Source organism: Apus apus, chromosome 5 (genome assembly GCF_020740795.1).
Source record: "Apus apus isolate bApuApu2 chromosome 5, bApuApu2.pri.cur, whole genome shotgun sequence".
Taxonomy (NCBI): domain Eukaryota; kingdom Metazoa; phylum Chordata; class Aves; order Apodiformes; family Apodidae; genus Apus; species Apus apus.
This window is the reverse complement of record NC_067286.1, coordinates 48,329,233-48,351,492: the sequence shown is the minus strand read 5'-3', so window position 1 is coordinate 48,351,492 and position 22,260 is coordinate 48,329,233. Positions and strand designations below refer to the sequence as shown.

The 22,260-nt window shown below is 36.8% G+C and overlaps 1 protein-coding gene across 2 annotated transcripts in view; it reads right to left on the bottom strand.

Annotated features, from left to right (window-relative positions):
• Positions 1-22,260, bottom strand: part of TDP1 (tyrosyl-DNA phosphodiesterase 1) — a 47,445-nt gene that overhangs the window by 18,909 nt on the left and 6,276 nt on the right. Inside the window, exons 6-14 of one of the 2 annotated variants that reach the window (XM_051621753.1) lie at positions 21,383-21,417; positions 19,075-19,167; positions 17,405-17,575; positions 15,759-15,837; positions 13,870-14,055; positions 13,041-13,089; positions 10,741-10,807; positions 6,256-6,363; positions 4,685-4,787 (exon numbers count right to left, since the gene is read on the bottom strand). In XM_051621753.1, coding sequence (XP_051477713.1) covers positions 4,685-4,787; positions 6,256-6,363; positions 10,741-10,807; positions 13,041-13,089; positions 13,870-14,055; positions 15,759-15,837; positions 17,405-17,575; positions 19,075-19,167; positions 21,383-21,417 — 891 coding nt within the window. Of the gene's footprint in view, positions 1-4,684; positions 4,788-6,255; positions 6,364-9,362; positions 9,444-10,740; positions 10,808-13,040; positions 13,090-13,869; positions 14,056-15,758; positions 15,838-17,404; positions 17,576-19,074; positions 19,168-21,382; positions 21,418-22,260 lie in introns of those variants that run through there. The other variant, XM_051621754.1, reaches the window with a different exon arrangement.

Sequence of the window (22,260 nt, the reverse complement as noted above, 5' to 3'; positions counted from 1 at the left end):
CTGTTCCTAGTTCTCCATTACCTTCACCTAAGACTACCCTGCCACAGAGTATGTTAAAACCATGCTGAACCAACAGAAGCCTTGACAACCAGACTAAGTTCTGAAAGAAGCACTTTTTATGCAGAGTTACATGCTAATAATTGCAACTTGAATGTCAGGAACAGAAAGTAAGTATTAATATTTATTTCTCTATGCTCCTGATAAGAGATATCTGTTATCAGGTATCTCTGCAGGCACTTACTAATGAAGAAAGGAAAAACAGCTCCAGTCCCTCTCCCTGCTCTGCTCCAATATTACTCCCTATTGTGTGACTACTCACAGATGAGGTGTTTTTTTTCCAGTTGCCAGTCTCCAAAATTATGTATCAGTATTTAGAAAAGCAGGAAGAAAAGAACTAAGTATTGTCTGCTGGAGTGTGCATAAAACATCCTTGCAAGTTTTGGATAAGCTTCAAATAAGCTGTATTCTGAGACGTCTGCAACTCAAAAGATACGACTGCCTCATGCACACTTAGAATTTAGTACAGGAGAATATATTTGCATGCTTCCTCATGATTTACACAAGACAAAGAACAGTTGAAGGCTACAGAGAAAGCATTGTACTTCCACAAAGTGTCTTTATATCGCATACATTTTAATAATGCGATTTGACAAAATCAAACTAGACCTTATCACAAAGTGTGACAGAATTATCACATGTACACACTTCTGTCAATTCTGAATGAAAAAATAATCATAGGCTAACGTATTACATGCCACTTAATTCTCTATTAGACTGATCCGCTGAGTCAGACAGGTATAGCAACCTACTTGTCACCAGAACATGATCCTGAGTTACAAAGCTATATATACTACATAGTCTTCATCCTAGATCAAGGACCTAAGCCTGCAGCAGTGCTAGGTTTAAGGCAGAGAGGCCTTGAACAAAAAAATGACGACCACAATGCCAAGAATGTCATCATCCTTTCTTCATATCTGAACTTGCCCTGCAACTACTAAGATCTTGACAAGTATTGTATGGGTAACTTACTGTTTTGATCCCCTGTATATATAGAAATTGGCTTACTCTAATAAGTAACTACTTCACCTTCTGCCTAATACTTTTTTTACTGAATGTAGTTTAAAAATTTCCATAGACTTTGAAGACAGAGCATGGCTCTACAGACACGGGTCAGATCTTGTCACTAGAAAATCTACTGCAGAGTATCCTCAGACTGAAAGACACCCTTAGTGCAAGTACTCAACTTATGGATGATAAATTAAACCTCAAAGATACCTGAAATAATCTTCTTGAGATGCTGACTCCTAAAGCTGCATAAAGGAAAAACCTTGCAAAAGCATTAATGTCTACTAAAAGATTACAAATGCATTTAATTAATGAAAAGTGGCTCAAACCAGGACACACTGTAATGACAGCAGCTTGCACAGATATGCCTGAGGAAGTCTTGAACTACTGTGAATGTGGCCAGCACAGTAACCATAATGTGATAGTTACTTACTCTGTACTAGCTCCAGATCTTGGACAATCTGCACGGACCTCACCAACATGTACTGGCCTCTACTGTTACAGCCATCAGCTGGTGTCAGATAATAACACTATTCAGTATTAAAGCCTGAGATCTTTTTCTATGGGACAGTCACAACTACCAGACAGTAGGGAGCACTGGAGTAAGACTGGCAGCACCCAAATCTTATTTCTGTAACTAACCTGATATTACCTTGCAGTAAGATGATCATTCTTGCTCCCAGTATACGAAATGTATTAATACTGCCTCCATTTTGCTACTACAAACAAGAAAAACAAAAACATTTTTCATTCCCTTATTTAATGGTCAAATTTTTAGCAGCAACTCTCCTGCAATGCAGGAAGTTTTCCCACTGCTTGTTTCTTCAACTATGATCAAACTAAGACATGGCTCTATAGCACTAGGTGAATTTGGTCTTTTCCTGAACATAGTGGGGACTGGGACAGGAACATCCTGCCTTTTCTGAGAGAGAGGCTGATCAAAAGGAAAAAACAGAATGCCAGAACTTAAGGACTCTTACACATTTAAATACCAAGTGTTCTCTGGGATTCATTTAATAAATTTAGAGCATGTGCATGAATGTAGAATGCAGCAAAAATTGCTGAAAAGACTTTAAAATTCAAAGCCCTGCAACATTCCTCCCACAGCAAACAGCATTATCTCTGGTCCCTAAACAGAGTTTTGGCCAAGGGAGAGATGTCAAATGATTGCAGTGTTTCAGTGCAACCTTTTATCTCGTAAGAGTGAATCCAACCAATGTCTTTTCTGCCTCTCACCCCGAAGACCACAAGTTCATAATAAACTGTTGACCCAAAAGTATTTACAAAATTGTTCTTTACAGTTGTCATTACTAGCAGACCACTCACATTTGATTAACAGCAGTGCCTGCAGCCTTTTGCTGAAGTCTGAAGCAGATGCTTAATGAGTATCTCATGTGGTTTTAATGATCAGTAAACTTATCTTAGACCCTGCATTTATATTCCAGTTATTTCAATGCAACACAAGTATAAAAATACACTTCCATATTTAATAATTCTCCATCTCTTCAATGGCTAAGGGGATTTTTCCCAACTGCTAAAACTATACTGCAAGCAGGAAAAAAAAAAACAAACCACTAATAATTTCTGATCTAAACACCCAGAATGATGAAAGTCATTAACAGCAGAAAGCTTGCAATGAAGGTGAAGTTTTAACTTTTGATTCCTAAAATTCTCCAAGGTTCGAGTCCTTCAGAATCTTTTATATTTCTGATAAATTAAATGCTCCTGAACAAATATATTACTGTTCATCAAAACAGTCTGATTTTAGAAAGAAACTGAATTATAGAAAAACTCACAAGAATAAGATCAAAGGCATTAAGACATACAATCTTAAGCATGGAAAAAAAATTAAATATCTTTTTACATAATTTCTGGCACTCTGAAAAATACTGTAGTGATCCTTCCTCCCCTGCTTCACATGCAAGAACTCCTGTGTACAATGCAAGATTCAGGATGGGAAGCAAGCCAAGTCTTCTCTCACAGGGGGTTTTAGAGAAGTTTTTTTTTTAAGTGAAAATTTTGTAACTTTAGATCTGAAGCAGGTATGGTCACTCTTGGCAAAAATACTATTTCAATTATTCCTGATCTCTGCCCATTTGAACTGTTTCCCAAAGCCAGTAATGTATGGAAAAGCCAGTTTAAGAACAGGAATATTCAAATTATGTACCAGGACTGTACAATCTGGTGATCAGTTATGTTCATAGAAAACACTTCACCCATGACTCTGAATTACAATCATACCAGTGTCATACATAAACTCTTTGCCCAGCAGCATCTGGAGCCAACTTCTTAGGACATTATTTTACCCCTTGAGGTCAGTTGCTGCTAAAAGGCAAATATTTTTGCACTTTTGTTTGCCCTACACTTCATTATTCTGTTATTAATACTTGTTTACACAAGGAATATTTGTGATTTTGTTTGTTTGGATTTTTTTAGAGTGCAGTGATATCAAAACCAATGCCTCCTATTATAGTGAGTTACAGAATTTTTCTTGTTTCAGTCTCTGCTAAACATTTTCTCTAAAAGTTTTATTCCACTTTACCTTTGCTGGAGAATAATATCAGAGATTGTCTCTAAGGTTCACTGTACCAGAGAATACACACTACTAAGTAAAACTCCTTAATATGTGTCCAAAGCAAGACATAGTATTTCTTTAGCTACAGCCAGAAACCATCAATCTCAATACTGTGATCTTACAAGACTGCAATTACACAATTATGGTAGATAAACATTTTTTAGGCTGCTATAACATTAATAAATATTCACTTGGGTCTACATTACTGATCACGAGAAATGACGGAACATTATGCGAACATCAGTGAACATTCTAAGAAAAGTGTTTTCTTAATCAGAAAAATATTTGTTGGACTTTAATATACAAAATCTTTTTCAGAGAAACTTGGGAGTCTCTTCTCTGGAAAAGAGAATTTCTCACAGGAAGGAGTTTCAATGGTTTTTGATCATAGACTAACTGCTGTTGATAACATTTTGTTTGGTAGTAATAGGACCATCAGAGAGAAGGAGGAAACCACAATAGGAACAAGAAACTCACATATCGCCGTATCAGACAGTAGATCTAAATAAGACAAATCAGCCAAAAGAAAAAAGGGAAGCTTTTTTCTTAAATACAGTGCACAATTAAGTCATGGGACTCATTACCGCAGGATTATGTAAGGGGCTAAAAAACAGCAAGAGCAGTTCAGTAAGAAACTTGATGTGTTAAGAGAATAAGCAGAATTGTGGCTACTAATCATCACGGTCTGGATACAGTTTTCACCCTGGAAAGCATTTACACTTCACTCCAATGTGAATATGCACCCACAGCCTAGTTCTAAGAAGCATGGAAGACATTTGACCGTCTACTCCAGTAACTGTTAGTATATCTTAAAAGTTTAAAATATTATTGCCCTTTAGTAACACAACAAAAGTCACATCAATACCAAATCCACACTTGCTGTGTAGGAAAATGGACTGCTTCCATTTTAAAGACTACCTTGCTATTAGCTTTCTAACCTGGAAACACAGAACCTAGTAAGTAGATTTAAGTCTATTTGTATTAATCAATATTTGTAGACTCTCAGCACATCCCAGGCTTTTCACTTGAGAACTATGAACTTACAAATGCTGAAGGCAAGAAAAGGACTCCAAGTTCGTAAGAACGGACCATAAGTTGGGTACCATTTTTCTCCAGAGCTCCCCAAGCTGCTTTAGAGAGATTGGCACTGCAAAGAGAAACAAAGCATTTCAGTGAGGCATAATCTTCAAAGCAGAAAGTATTTTAAGTACCATAACTGTAGTAATGGACTTCGAGCAGGAGAACTTCAACCAGAACAATCTTTTCATAAAGAGTGATTTGAGTGTTCTTCCTTATTGCTATTTTTGCAGCACAGTGGGAGTAGAAGAGACAATATATAAAAAGGTAATCATAGAAGTCATGTGGATAATTATACAAGCCTACTTTTGTCATACAGATCTCCAAGACAAATTCAGCCTTTTGAATCTTTTATGCACATTTCAGAAAGGGTCTTGGTTTTGGTAAATGGTTTCAATTTGACCATTTAGGAAGAATTAAAAGGCTAGCTCAATCACAAACAAGTTATACTGTAAGACATTTAACACAGAGCACTTTTGCAAGTATTATCTTTTCCTCCTGGCATTTTGTTCTTTGATATATTTATAAAAATAAGTATTTATTGAAGAGGTGTTTTTTATTTAATGTGCTGTTCAGCACTGTGTTGTAGTTGATCCTTTATCAGTATCTGCTACGAAGTTGATCAAGTTGGGAGTCAAAGAATAAATGCATTTTTTTGTCAAAACCTACTTCTACAGCAAAATAAAAAGCTTAAACATTATTTTTTAACTGATAGACATACTGGATGCTTTTTTCCAGTAGTAAATTGTGAAATACAGGAAACACGAGAAAAAATAAAAGCAATAATGAATTTCTGTACTGGGTGGACTTAGCATCACATCTGAATGACTTAAATAATTTAAAAAGAACCTTACTCACTACTACTATTGCAGACAACAGTATCAAAAAGTGATGAAATTCAAAGAACCAGTATATAAAGAGGAAAAAAGATAAAAGTAACTATGTATTTACCAGTAAGGATACAAAGACCATGATCTAAAGTATACAGAGTTGCATAAAAATCAGTTTTGGCAAAATTGAAACATATCTGTATCTCCCCTGCACAATAAGACATTCTCCCTTCACATCAAGAAGTTTCTCACTCCCTCTTTTGGCTTCTTTAAAAGAAACACAAAGCCAGACTTGAAGCTCAGATTCCAAATATTAGCTATTTACATTTTGTAATGATAAGGTAGTGCAAGGACAAACAGACTTAACCCATATCTTTTTTTGTACAAACCAACACTTTCAAGTACAGCATGTGTTAATGAAACTCAAGGTTTAAAAATACTTAGCACTTCAGTTGATGCTGAATCTCAAAATTGGCAGTTACAGCTCAGAAAAGATTTTGGTACAATTGCCAGCAGTTCCTAACAATCATTTCGACTTGCATCCCCAAAAGGGGCACCACAATGAAAAAATACATTACATACGGACAGAAATTCATATCACTTCTTACAGCAACACAAGGATTATGGCAGTGACTCACCTGAGCCTACCATTGACAAGAACTTATATACAATTTTTTTTAAGTGAGAGGTGTATGTTTAGTTGTTTACCTTGTAACTAAGAACCATGCAATCTTCTCGAAGTCAGGAGAGGTTCTCATGTATGTCTTAATGTGAGGCATAGCATGACTTCGACCTGAAATTTCTGCTGACCATTTGCTAGAAAAAAGAGAATAAATTATTTTCATACACAGTTTTATTTTCAGGTCTAAAAACCACGATACTACAGTGTATTATTTTCAGTAATCCTACCCAGTAGTTGTAACATTTAATACATTTTTCCCTCTATAAAAAATAATTCAGCTGAGTTTTTAATCCTGAAATCTCATTTTACCAGAAGGGCAGAATTTTTGTTCCTTGCAAATAAACCAGAGATATATTCTCCTCAGGGTATCGGACTCTCCTAATAAGTTTTCCATTCCTCCACTCCAGCTAGCACTCAAGAAACTAAGTCCGAAGTTCCAGCCAATATTTCTTCTTTGAAGACTAGGAAGGGTTATGCCTTTAAGCAAAGTAGCTTGGCACCAAATTAAACCTCGCAAAATTCCCCAAGCTCATTATAATTTATTATGCATGAAGTAGAGGCAGGAAGCAGCCGACAGATTTTTGACACTATCCTTCCTCTTCCCTTTTCTGTGCCTCTAAGCCACTGAGAAAGTTGAGGGCTTAAGAGACTACAGGTCATAGTTGTGTGTTTATACATATAAGCTAGTTTAAAACAACAAGCCATTGCTGGGGTAATTCAGCATCAATGTTTCAGAACTAAACTGTAAGCAACCAATAAATGTATGTACATAATTGAAGGTATGTAATCATGGTATTTAGAAGCACTTTGTCACTCAGAGTTAGGACAAAGGCTTCCGAATACACCTTCTTCTACCCAGAGACTTATTCCCTCAGTTTGGAATAAAACAGGCTCTGGTTTTGTTTGCCACAATCTGGTTTCCCTAACTTAGCATTCTCTTCTAAAAGGCAAATAAAAAAGAACCAATCAGCAGTTTTAAGTGAACTCTGCTCATTTAAAAGCCTAAGAAGATAAAAGTGGAAGGGCTAGAACATTTATCCAAGTTGACTTTCAGATCTAACCTTCATATGCGTTAAGTCAAGAGGCTTTGCAGTTCAGGGGACAAGACCTACTTCAACAACCCTACCCTTGTTCTGTACTCTTAAAGGGCAAGGGATGAAACACTGAATACGTTTGGACTGAAGAACAGACTAATGTATGTGTCACAGAAACACCTAAGTAAACTTGTGTTCCTCTACAGAACTCTACATACACACAGATTGTAAGATTATACCTCAACTCAACAATTCTTTTTAATAGCTTTTATCTCACAATTGAGATTTTAGGCCTACACAGAATCACAGAATGGTTTGGGTTAGAAGGGACCTTAAAGATTATCTAGATCCATACCCCCCTGCATTGTCAGGGACACCTCCCAGAAGACCAGGTTGCTCAGAGCCCCATCCAACCTGGTCTTCATTCACAGAGGTTTCTTACATTCTCCCTGTATTTCTCCCATTAATTTACTCTTCCTTTAAGGCACAAAAATAAGTAACACTGTAGAAATGAAAACTAGATAAAATTGTAGAAATGGGATCTGAAGACAGCTATTGTTTAGATCTCACTGCCACTCTCAAGGTCAAATTTCTCCCCCACTAATAACTGCAGTAATTTTGTGATACTGTCTCAGTCTACAGCCTTTTTGCCTCTATCATCTTTGACAGATACAATTAAGTACTGTGTTTTAGCAAGAGTACTACCACTTTTCTTCCATTTACATTCTACAGTAATCCAACTGCAGTTAGTTTCAATTACAAGTGATTGAAACTGGCAACCCAGAAAGCTGGAAGACATACAGCAAGTATCAATTGCCACCAATGTCTGGTATGTCTAGCACAAAGGAGGTAAAGAACAGTCATGGGCCCCTTTAGAAGTAGAGCTACCAAGGAAGGGAAGCCAGATAATAGTAACATCCTGAAAATTCATCTGTGCAGACACATTCAACCTATAAGCTGAGCCAGGAATAACTCATTTACTACACCACTACCTCTTTCATCATTTAGTTCTTACTTCAAATAGCGAACAGGCTTTCCATCTGAAGACACTGGCAACAAGGCTTGAGTATAGCTAAAACACCATTAGTTTCAACCATAAGAGAACAATAGATCCTCTGAGTAAATGCTTCATATCTCATGTTTTTATGATGTATGGGAAACAAAACTGTAGTTTCCCAAACAGACACAATTATTGCTCAAAACTCTACTGGCCTAAGGAACATATAAAGCTCTAACACAATTATGATTATGGACTTGCCAACAGCATGTCAAACAAGCTCTTGTCAAACCACTTTTTTCCATACTTTGAAAAAAAATAATTTACAAGGTAGAAGCACAAACATAAAGCATGTGCTATCAAAAGTCAATCAACTAATGAGCATTAGTGTTTTATGTACTACTAAAACAGATCAACTGTTTCAAAAGGAGCAATTAGCAGAAAACATAAGTACTGCAAATCTCTCCTTATGAGTAAGTAACACTGAATGGAAAAAACAGCAACCCTACCAGAAAGGTAAGTGAGCACACCACACCATTTACAGAGTAGTTAATCTAACAAAGCAGTCTAGTAATCATTTGCTGTGATCAGAAAAATGAAATAAATATTTAGTATTCTTGCTCCTTTGAGAAATTAATCTGAGAAATTATCATTAAGAGCTGCATTACAAGTTAAATTTACTCAACTGGCAAAAGACAGAAAAGTAGCCCACAGGCATTAGAAAATTGTGTGCCTACGGCAGAAGCTCTAACTCTGGGCGAAACTACAAGACACCATTTTCCAAATCTATTAATCTCTCCCTACTTATAAAATTGAGCTATTGCTTCTCTTTTACTGCAAGTGTAAAGTATTTATCTTATTTCAGGTCTGGCAGGATCCCTAGTTTCTTTCTGGTTTTGTATTGTTTTTCAGTGAGGTGAAGAAAATCCTGTAATGCTTCTACTGCCCAAAGCTTTGCATTATGGCAAGTCTTCAAAGTAGCTCACCTTATATTTTATTGAAACAGAATCTACCATTTTCTGTGTCTCTCAGGTTGCCAAGCTGCTGCATGTCATCTGCTCTATTATAATAGCTTACATGCAGGCTCTCCTCAAGGGTCAGTATGTTGTATTACAGAGTATGCAGGGTAAGAATCCGCATCTGGGTAGTCACTACAGAGCAATTATGAAGGGCCACTTGCCATCTGCAACCAATTCGAGAGATGAATTTAAAACAGCCTTTTTGTTGCCAGAGCAGACCCCTAATATGCCCAATGACACAGGTATGGGGGTGTTTTCTCATTAAACAGAACAATGAATGGTGTCATTATCAAGCAATGTTCTGTGTACTAAATAAAAGACTAACTGAAAATAGATTACATTTTTCTTCTAGTAAGATGCTCGTGAACTATATGCTTATAAAAACCTGAAGTAAGGCTGCTCAAATATACCCAAGTCTAATCATCTCCTCACTTTTTCAGTCATGACTGAACAATCCTGAAGATGTTTGTTAGCTTTCTTTCTTTTCTGAATGTGCTCAGTGGGCATGCTTCAAAGGCAGGAGAGACAAAGCCTCACATGCTTTCTTGTTCCAGTTCCATTCCTTGGACACTGACCACGAAGGCTCATGGCAGCTATCACTCCAGAATGGAAGATGCTCTCTCCAACTAGCAATTGTATTGTCAGCCCACTGAATACATACACAACTGTACAAACTCTTACTTAGATAGGGGTAGTGTTTTACCAGTGCAAATTCCACTTAGAGAGTTAAACGTTTCTGGTGAAAGGAATGGGAAGCTGTGGTCTTGTAATAGCTTCCCAAATTAATTTTATTTTTTTTTAATCTGTGCAAAACAACTTTTCCCATTGTTCTCACAACATGCTGAAGTTTTTAAAGATTCAGCCTGAGGGAGACATCTGGCAAAGAATGTGTTAGACTGTCAGAATTTGGCAGTATTAGTAGCAAGAGAAAATAGAAGTTCTCAATGGAAAAAGCAAGGCATCTTTAACAAAAGATGGTATTATCATATGGGACTCATAGTTCTTGCAGCAGGACTGCTGCACTCAAAAAACAAACACAAAAGCCTTCCTAGTCCTGTTGTGGTTCAGTTGAAATCCTGGTAATAATAAGGCACAAGTGGGAAGGTGAAATATTAATTAAAAAAAAAATAAAGGAAAAAAAAAAAGACTAACATCATTGCAGTTCAGGGAAGGAAAGTTTAAATAGAAGTTTACAGAATCCAAAATCTGGTAGCATCACCCATTAGCAACAGTATCCCATATAGTTTTTACAGGTAAATAGCACGTTCTGATTGTTTTGGCAACAAGAACAGCAGGTAAGAAACTAAAAGCTATTACTTTAATGAATTTAAGAATATCATGCTTCTGACTACTTCCCATTAATTTGCCTTTAACCCTCAAACATTACAGCATTGTAAGTTTAAACAAACAGTCTAAGGAAAACAAACAAACAAAACACCCAAAGAATTCAGTTCTACTTACTGAAAATAGGAATGCAACCACAGCTGTTTCTGTGCTGTCTGTATACTGTATGGAAGTGAGCCACCAGCTTAAGGAAAAAACAGAACATGTACATTTGTTTTTTGAAAGACATTCTAAAAGCAGCAAGCATCTTGGGGAATAAGTTATCTGTACTATCCTCACGACTTATTTTCAGAAAATGGTAAAATAGTCCAGTAGTATAAAACTATCTAGATCGGTTGTTTTCTTTCCTTGTCATAATTTATTCAGTTCCTAAACACTACATAGATTTACACTAGAAAGAGAAACACTATGCAGGCTGTAGATTTAAGTCCTCTTAGAAGACAGATGTTTATGTGTTTTGTTATGATACTACTTTATATCAACAGATTAGAATAATTATCCATACAAGCTAGAGGGAATAAAACAAGCAGCTTTCAACAAAAGAAAATAAACTAAACAACAAAAAAACGTTATTTTAAGAGCAGCAAGCACTTCTCTGATGAAACTGTATGCATTGATTTGGTCTTTGGCTAATGCATGTTCCGATTTCTTGAAATGAATTTAGCAAAGAAAATTGGCCATCGTATCCCAAGTTATAATTGTGTTGTGTATTAAAAACATGATGCAAAACCTACTGCATTCCACCTGTGCCAGAAGATACCACAAGGACCTGTTACAGAAGTTTTACTACTTTCAGGGATGCACTAACTGCAGGAGTCCACAGAGCTCTTCATTTGCACTAATACAGAGTCATGTCATTCATCAAGTTATTTGACAATGTGAAAGAAATGGCAGCAAGAGGTCATCGCACAGATGGCATCTCTGACTTTCAAGAGTATCAGCTTCATCTGACACTGGAAACTGTAGACAACCAGATGTATTTCAAAAGACCCTAAAACTTGTGGAAACCACAGATACCTATCAACACACCAGCTGCAGTTTCTATGTATGTTCAAATACTGCTCAGAGGAAAGCTACAGAGCTGGAAGCATTCCTGGGGTCATTCTTGCCCCAGCACAGTACTTTGTGTTGCCCTCTGATGAACTGTGTGAGATTCCTGCCAGCCCATTTCTCCAGCCTGTATAGTCCCTCTGAACAGCAGCACAAATCACCTCATATAGCCGCCACTGCTGAGTTTGCATCATTTGCAAACTCACTGAAGGTGCACCCCTGCCCCAACATCCAGGTCATCAACGAGGATGTTAAAAGCATGGCCCCAGTATGAATGCTTGGCACACACCACCACTTGTGGCTAACCTCCAGCTAGCCTTCAAGCCAATGAGCATAACCACTGAGGCCTGGCAGTTCAGCGTCCAATCTGCCTCCCTGTCCACTCATCCAGTCTGTACTCCAGGTTGTCTGTAATGTTTTAGGAGACAGTGTCAAAACCCTCATATTGTCTCATTCATCAAGCCAGTCATCTCATTGTAGAAGGACATCAGGTTAATTAATTCTCCTTTATAAATCCATGCTGACTACTCTCAATGACATAGTCCACCATATGTTTGGAAGTGGTTTCTGCAGTTCTTTGTTCCATCACCTTTACAGGGATCAAGGTAGGGCTGACAAGCCTATAGTTGCCCAGATTCTCCTTTTTACTCTTCCTGAAGACAGGAAAGAATTCCTTTCTTTCAGTTCTCATTAATTTCTTCCAATTGTGTTGACCTTTTGGAGACTAATCAGCAAGTGCCTTGCTTTGACATCAGCCAGCGCCCTTAGCATGCATTGGTGTCAGCCACAGAAGTACTTGCTTTTGAGAAACAGAAGTTTCACTGCATCAGAACAATATAGTACCTCTTCTTTCAGGCTGGCTGGGGCTATGCTTTCTATAAAAATACACTGACTTCATGAACACAAACATGGGAAGGCTGAACAGAATAATTACATATTGCAATATTAAAAAAAACCAAACTAATGAATAGTGAAACACCTTATTCTCCACTGTATCTCGTGCAAGATGAAACTGCAAAGAAAACTCCAGGAAAACTTGGCACACTCTAATCTGACCTTTCTGCTAAAATGAAAGTATGGCCAGAGTTAGAAGTGGGCAAGAGCTGTTTTTCCCTAGGCAGCAACATATGGACGTCATCTTACAGACAAACATTACATACCAGTGCCCACAGCACTGCTTCAATTAAGTCACAATTAACAAAGCTGAAATCAGAGCTCTGGTAACAGTCATAAAAGGATTCTACTGCCACCTTATTCTACAAAGTTCTCAGCAAAATTACAACTTCAGGTTCATTCAACCTCAACCACTGATTTAATTTTGAATGACATGATCTCAAAAAGCTAATAATGGAGGTTCATCTGCTTACCAGGATAGCCTTCCAGACTTTGCCTCACATTGTTCACAGTAGGGTAAACCTTCACAGAGGGGGACAGGGGAAAGAAGAAACTTCAGTAGTTCAGTTCTAAGTACACAGGCTGTCATTGTTCAAACAAAAATCACCTTAAAGAGATCTTACTTGAGAACATTAGAAGCTTCATTTTTCAGAATGAACAAAGTTACACTGCAGCTTAAAACTAGTTTTGTGCCAGTAACAAAGATACTTTTACTTCTCTTGCAAAACATACCAGAATTAGCCAGCAAGACTCACACAGTCATGCTTCAACCACTTTCATGGTGGTCAAAGTAAGCACTTTACATTAATTTATGAGGAGATTTTAGATTTCTGTCTCAAATACGATTATGCAGGGGCAGTCAGCACATGGTAAAAGCATAGTGTGACATTTTGTCCTTAACAAGCTCCTGCCACAAGCTTGTTTCTGCTCCTCCCCTTAACTGTGTTAGTAGCCTGACCAAAATACCAGGTTAGAAAATAATTTGAGTTACTGAATACTTAAGGAGTTCAGTTACATGTCAGTAGCAGAAACAGCTGTATCTACAAAACTCAGTGGCACACAAGCTACAGAATGAGAATTTTTACTGGATTATATATATTCCAGCATCCTGCAGATGAATATTATAGTACATTTTTATAGTGTACCATATATGAGTAATTATCACTAAGTGGCATGCGTATGATTTCAGGACAAGAAAAACTACATTAATGTCTTCCAAAAGTTAAAAGCAGATCAATGACTAAGATTTAAAACAAGTGAACAAATGTTAAATAAAGGTCACTAGCATCTAAAAAGACATACCAAATGAAGTGGAACATCACATTTAAGGAGAGTTGCCACACTGCTGCCTGCAGCCACCAGGCTCTCTTGGAACTCTGAGCACAGCCATTTGGACTCATCAACTCCCATTGAACCAATGCTTGAGAACTGTCCAACAACAGGCCAGGATTCCTGTGCTGGAATTGATGAAGCATGGTCTTTCAAAAGCTAGTGAGAGAAATTAAAACATTGTTAGACTTCAGCAGGCAAAGAACCTTAATTAAGGGTCTGATATGGCTTCTGATAAAATAAATCCCTTATAATTCACTTCTGACAAGTAGCTAGTCTAAGTGTTGAACTGCTGTTAACTTGGCAATAAAAAAAGTAATCAGGATCTCCAAATAAACCCACTGTTCCTTCAAGAGAAGATCAAACATTGCAAGTTTTATCCAAATGCACCAAAGCCAACTATTAAATAATGGGTAAACAAATGCCAGCTGCATTTTGGAAAAACATGGAACATTAACTTATTGTGACTTTTGAAGCTAAGTAACTACATCTTTTTTACTTGGTAGCTGTAAGCCATAAAATTCCTCTCATATTCTGAAGTTCCAGCTTACTAACAGAAGCCCAGAGTAAGAGAGGGGAAAAAAGAACAATTGAAGAGAAAATTGAAATAATCTTTCTAGAGGAGTCCTGTAGCTGTGAATGGAATTTAAAGTCATATTAAAAACAGATGCATATTGGCACATATTAAATTGTGTATCATGGCTACCTTTTCCCCCCCCTCTAGAGAGGGGGAAGATTGTTTCAGCCACCAGTGTAGTGTCACTAGGCCTATCTGCATTGACACTAAAAAAAAAATGAATCTTTATAATCTCAGAAACATTTGCCACAAGACCATCTTTATCCTCTACAGGCTTTTTCTGTTTTGTTTTCATTCAGGGTCTTACCAGGCAAAAAACCATGCAGACAACACAGATCAGAGAGGGCAAGCTCTTTACAAGCTAGGGGAGATCTAAAGAGTTACCTTGTGTTGAAAAGCAATGTGATGGATAAATATTTTGTATGTCATGAAGTTTGCCATGGGCAGCATTAGAATTCCATGCAAAATTCACAATGGAATTTGCAATAATGCCACTTCAGCAGGAGATGCAGGTTGAAAATTCCCCAATTATGAGAAGCACTTAACAGATGACATGAAACACTATCTGATTCTAAATAAATACTGAAAAAGAAAGGGTCCTGCAAGCTCAATATATATGTTGTATGAATATTTACCATTATGACTTACCTAAATAATGCAGGAGGTGTGGGGGTAAAAAAATAATCCATGTTTCTAACTATTCAGTTGGTTAAAAAATAATAAAAATCAAGACCTTAGAAATGCAATAGAACAAACTAAAAACCTGACTGAATTGGTGACACCAGCTATGTGCAAAATGGTTTTTAATTTGATGTTTTTCTGCCATCTCATTATTGAAACTGTAAGAGCCCTTAACATTTAAGTAAATAAAATAAGGCTGTTCCATATGTGCATGGAAGTCTGCATTAATACATCTTTACTCAGCAAGTGCCTTTGAAAAAGGTTGTATTAGGTTCCCACTCAGTAGAGTGGATTTTGATAGTGTCACAGTTTAGAAACACCAACAGCAGATCAGTAGTCATGTGACTGATGGTGCCTCCTCAGGTGTCTGTAAGCACATGACAATTCAGACCAAAAACTGATTATGGTAATAAAGCCCAGGAACATTATGTGCCAAGTCTACACTGTCATAAACTGTAAGCTTATGTTATTGCTGAGTTAAACTGTAACAATGTATTAAAGATTGCTGATCCTAGCTGGAAAAAAATGGAAAACTAAAGAATGCTCTCTAAAGTTATACTTACAGTTAAAATTATATTAACAAAAAAGGTTACTGTTTTAGTACCTTTCTGAGCCTCAGATGACCCCACTTTTCTTTATCACTACTTTGGTATCGTCCAGGGGTAGAACCAAGCAGATACACTCTACACAAAGGAAAAAACAACACTAAGTTATCTGCAGCTTTGGAGTGTTCTGGTTTGTAAAGTATTAAGGTATTTAAGTAAAACCTATCAGCAACAGTGAACATAGAAATGCACCCAGAAATGTTTAATCTTTCACACTTAACATTTATAATAAAGTGGATTTTCAGCTGTAAAATTTATTATTAACATCCTATATGGCTGTCATGCCCCACTAGGCTGTTCTATACCATAGACAGGAACTGCATCTATTTCTGTGTACAAAGATACAGAAGACAGATGCTAGCAATAAATGGAAATAGCTGCTCTGTGGCACAGATTTGGGCATGTAATTTTGAGTAAAGCCAATCTACTGCTAAATCCAAATCAGCAGATTCAGGTACAAGATTACATTTGGGCACCTAATAGCTCAGATGAAGTACATCTTTTTAACTGTCTTCCTAATAGCAGTTTAGTAACCTGTTTGACTTCACCCTGAAAACAGAGAAGAGACCTGTCTGCAGTCAGAACAACCAGATGATTTAAGAAGCCATTCCTTACCGCACCTCATGTCTAGCTTTATCCATGAATGAATGTTCCCTTCATATTTTATATGGCAAGGAATTGATCTTTATCCTAACAAGTGACTGTTCCCTAACCCACACAAACTCACATAATTTAGGGCTTAGCCAACCTGTCCAAGCTCAGGTAGATGACAAGTGAATAAGAACAGCAGCTCAGACTGTTCCCTCACCTGACTATAAGGCACATCTTCCCCTCTCCTACAATTCTGTAAGACTCCATGTAAAGAAAAAAAGCACGATTTATTTTACACATTAAACTAGACAAGGTTTCAGTCTGTTTCCACAAAAGCTCATGATCTTTTTCAGTTTTTCAACAAAGTTTTGCCACTTTATAAAACCACTATTAAGTAACCAAGGAGATTCACACTTTCTGAAGTAAATACCGTATTTCAGTAGAAATGCAGGATATATCTATTTGATTTAAGCATCCTGAATTATTTTAAGTAATATCAGCATTCTGATATTAGAGAAAACTGTTTCCAGACACAGGACATTATTGCTTAACATCACATTGCCTATCAGAAACAACCAATGTAACAGGCAACATTCTATGCATAGGTATACAGACTGAAGTTTGCCTTTAAGGTACATAAGCGTGTTCTTAATAAAATCCCCATTACAATAACCTTTGCTTATATGAACCCTCTTGAATGACAAGCCAAATATAACTCAGTTTTTCTACTGCTTATTTTATTGGAGCAAGTATTTAAGGCAGACAGATTTAAATTAAATTCTGAATCCCTATTACAGCTACCTTCTGTCAAATTACTGCTGCTGCACCTTTTTTCACTCCCTTAAAGTGTATGTTTATAAAACCAGAAGTTGGTCAATTTAACATAATCTGCTCAAGATAGATTTTAAGAGTTGTCTAAGCTTGTATTTTAACACTTAAGTCTGAAGCAAGGTAAGCTTACAAAACAAACACATGCTAATAAATCCTAACAAGAGAGGTCTAATTTTTTAGAAAAAAAGCATGCAAAGTACTACAAAAATAAGGTAACATATACCTTGTCTCTGATAAATCATGTTCTTGAATCAGATCTATCCATTCCTTGAGTGCAGGTGAACTGTAAGCCATCAAGTAACTTATTAGGTCAGATTTAAAATTAGTTTCAGATTCACCAGCAGAACCATTTGCTCCCTGAGGTAGCCTTGGATATAAGGGGCTTAGCCATATTCTAAAAACAAAGCCACAAAAACACAGACACTGCACATTAACACGTGGTTTTAGCAAGTGATTAAAGCACATCTGAAGATCCTGAATTAATACTAGACAGATTTATTGTGATACTAACTATAAAGCAACTTGGCTTGACAATTACAGAATTATCAAGTCTTATACTCAGTTCCATGAAACAAATACTTTCAAACAAAAATAACAATCTCAACACATTTATCCACACATATATTCAGTTTTCATAACAGTGAAACAGGCCAGGCTCAGACTTACCAACAGTAGTCCATCCATTGACAGTTTCTGTATAAATAGAACACTGCAACACATTCTGCTAAGCTACTGTTTTGTGCAATGATAATAGAAAAACACCAAGTGGAGCACCTGAAAGTTCTGCGTAGTTTGGAAAGTAGCCCACAATGATAACATTCCTCTCCAGAACCTCCATCAGAATAAAACAGGGTAGGCATTATGCAGGGAAAATATATAACATTTCTTTCCAGTCTCACATAATTGTAGCTATGGAAATAAAAGGTTCTGCATTATCAACTTTACAACATGCTGATACCACCCTTTGTAATTCAGAAGCCTATAAAACACAGAAGCCAGTGAACCATCATATTACTGATACTGTGTATGACTGCAGTGTGCAAAAGATAAAAAAAATAAAACGTTTTTCATGTTTGACAAGTAAGGCTACTTGTTAAGTATCCCAAACAGATCTTTTCACCTCTTCTCAGCTTTCTAAAAAGCTAACTGGCAAAAGATACTACAGCCATCCCCAAATAAAAAACATCAAGGCAAAAAAAAAAAATCAGTGGTTATATTTTTGTCACTCAAAAACTCTCATGAGAGCTTGCCAAACAAGTGAAAAGCCACCATAAAAAACAGCCAAGAAAGTAAGAGGTTGAGGGCCCTTATATTAACTGGCACTTAGTTTTGTTTAGAGCACAAAAAATAAGACTATATCCCAAGCTGACTGTTAAGTTTTAAAACTTCTACCAAAAAAAACAGAGTGAAAATTCATTCCAGGCAAAGGATGCTGGTGGATACCGAATTAAGAAACCAATGGTGCCCAGAATTTCAGGTTACATTCTAGATGTAGTCACAGCAGAAGGTGAACATACACATTCACATTACTCTTGCAGTATCAAGATATTTTTCAAATAGCTGCTTTAGATTTGTGTAAAATGTGCTTTATAGGTAGGTAGTTTTGTCATAGAGCATAGCATAATAAATTATCTTAAATCAGTCAGACTGTGTCTAAGGTAGCAACCATCTCAGGACAATCTTGTTTACAGTAAAAAACAAGACTAGATTTGTTTTGATTTTTTTGCAGGATAGCCCTATCTTAGGAGCATAATACTTGTAGCACTGGATCATCTGACCTTGTCACAGTTTGACAGCTCAAACCAGGACAGACCTGTATCCTGTCTCCAGCAGCAGCAGATACCTGTGGAAGGTATTAAAGTAAACATACACCCCTTACAGATTGTTACTCACCCCTGAGTTTTCTGGTGCCAATCTTCAGCAATTAGATTGGATGTATGTATCACAACTCGAAGACCCTCTTCATACAACAATAACATCATTTTCCTTTTAAAAAAATAGATAACACTAAGACTGTTTCAAGTACATTGAGTGTAAGAGATAAATTAACAATTCATTAAAATACTCCAAGATAGTTAATTCTCAAAAATCATCATCCGCATAGTGCAAACACTTGGACTTCAGTCCATACGCACGTGAAACTCACATGGCTGTCATTAGACTATCCCCGTGTCGTCTCTCAGCAGCATCACACAATATATTCCAGAGTACAGCTTAACATCTCATGCAACTGATTTCCCAAAGCAAAAATTAATAGATGCAAAACACTTTATATATTTGCTGTGTCCCTCAGATAATTATTTTTTTAAAACCATCTGCAAAGGCATAAGTTTAAGAAACACTTGAAGACCTTTGCTTATAGCTAAACATATTTAAAACCTAGTTCTTTTCTCTTAAACTGACAACCTTTAAAATAGAAGAAATGAAGGTAACTAGCCACTGTGATGGCAAAAAAATCTGTTTATCCACCATAAAACTAAACTTAATCTGCAGTAAAACGAGTTTTAAAACTAGAAACTGAGTTAAAAATAAATGTATTTTTTGTAATATGAGCACTCAGATTTTCATATACAAGTTTCCAATAGTTGTGTAAAGACAGCATATCCATGTGACCCTGAAGGATGAGATAGGTTTCCATAGAGACCAATGTTAAAGAATGAAAGCTGTAAGGAAAAGCTTGTTTACTTTCATTGCTGTTCTGTGGCAAGATAATGATATGCCAATCATACTAGGCTCAATTGTAGATAATTATTTATTCATTATTTTTTGCTTTTAATGGTAGAGTTCAGTAAAGTAACATTCAAGTACCTGCACGTTTTCCTGTGCTTACTGCATAGTTTATGCAATATGCAAGACCTCCTAACTGTAAAATAGTTCCCCACATCTGTGTTATGCTCTGACCTAAGCAAAATTGAGTTCACGCACAAATTAAGTTCACTGTAAAATTAGCATTTTACAGCAAAGTGCAAGACTTTTATATAAAAAAGTGATAGCTGAAAACACCTCTAATTAAAAATATCACTGACATGTAATTTACATTTTACATAATAAAACAAGAGTAACATGATTTTAGGACTTTAAATTTCATGGGGTGAAATCTATTAAGTTTCTCTTGGAACAGAATTGTTTCATTATCCACCAAGATCTAATTTACTGGTCTGCTACTCAACTTTGTGTGTTCTGTCTGCAATGGAACATTTATTCAGAGTACACTACTGAGTACAAACCTTTAACAAATGGGGTTAAAGAACTGTAGCATTCAACATCACCACTTATTTATCCCAAAGTGTGCGTGTGCGGAAAGTTGAGCATCCAGAGAATATAGCTTAAACTACTTAAGTGAAAATAAGCTAGTTTTAAAAATTATCTATGTCCCTCACTAAACTTGAGGGAGAAGCAAGATTAATTTTCTTTCTTCCCTTTATTTACATATTCTTCTCCAAACAAGCCATGAGGCTGCTTTCTACCAGAAACAGCTGTACCTAAAGTGAGTGCTTCAGATTGCTGTTTTAACATAATACCAGGCTTTATAAGTTATACAAAAAGACTGATTAAACATCTCGACTACAAGACGCAAGATTAAATGTTCTTATCTGTAGCTTGCAATCTACAAAACTTCCCTTGTGACACTTATACAATATCTAATCTAAGTTTTCTCTTTGAAAAGACCCAAAAAATGAGTAATTCTTTCCAGGTCATCCATGTCAACTGCAAAAACTGAGCAATAAATTAGTACTGTGTCCAACCTACCAGTGACTGAACAAGTCTGCATTACAGTTCTGGTATGAAGAGAAGTTAAGAACCAGAACCTGCAGTTCACTGACTTCAATTGCCTAACTTGCAAATCTCATATCCACTGAATAGCTGATTTATTTCCTTAAACAATGCTATAATCTATAAATACAAAATAATTATGGAAACTTTTCTTTAAGACTGCAGTTTCTATGAAACCCTATTTTATGACTTTAAAATAATTTGCAGATAAACAAAATAGATACACATAGAACATGAAAAATACTATTAAATTTCATCAATATACACTAGACTGTCAGGATTATGTTTTCACAGACAGTAATAAAGTATCTTCCTTTCCTATAAACACTTTAAGACACTAGTAACATGCAGTTACCATCACTGGACTAGTATCAACTTTGTGGTCATTTTCAGAAGTGGAGCTTTCTGCTTCTTAGCTGCTACTTACGTGTGGTGAGTTCCAAATGCAATATCCAGTTTTGCCTATAAAACAAAAAAGTTGATAATTAAAAACTCCTATTGTGCATTCCTATATACAAGAATCTTAAAAGGAGAGATGCTTCTTCATTCTGTTTCATTTCACTGCTCTCTAGTGGACAGATAAGAAAATACATTTTTCCCCTCAACACCTTTAAACGTACTCTCAATTTCTAGAAATTAGACTTTAAATAGCAATCCAACCCTTTACTGGAACTGCTCCAGCAGAATTTCTGGTCTCTCACAAGCAACATCTCCAGAAACACTCAGCCTTGTGCATTGACCTGAGCATCTGGCTGGGCACAAAGTTGAAGAGGAGCTAGCAACGTGTCCTTGCAGGACTACTAACAGTACTCTGGGCTGCATTAGAAGTGTTGTCAGCAGGTTGAGGGAAGCGATCCTTCTCTGTTTAGGATTGGTGAGGCCACACCTGCAGCAGTGGGTCCATTCCTGGGCTCCCTTGCACAGGAGAGATACAGACAGACTAGACAGAGTCCAGTGAACAGCCAACTAAGACAATTGAGGGACTGGAACACCTTTCCTATGAAGAAAGGCTGGGATTTGCACTGTTCAGCCTGGAGAATAGAAGGTTCAGGGGGATCTGATCACTGTGTACAAATACTTGGAGGGTGCAAGGAAGAGGGAGCCAGGCTCTTTTCAGTGGTGACCAGTGACAGAGGTAGAAGCAGTGGGCACTATCTGTAACACAGGAGGTTCCCTCTAAATATTAGGAAACCCTTTTTTACTGAGGGTGACTGAACAATGGCAGGGGTTGCCCAGAGAGATTCTGGAGTCTCCATCCTTGGAGATATTCAAAAGCTATCTAGACATCGTCCTGGACAATCAGCT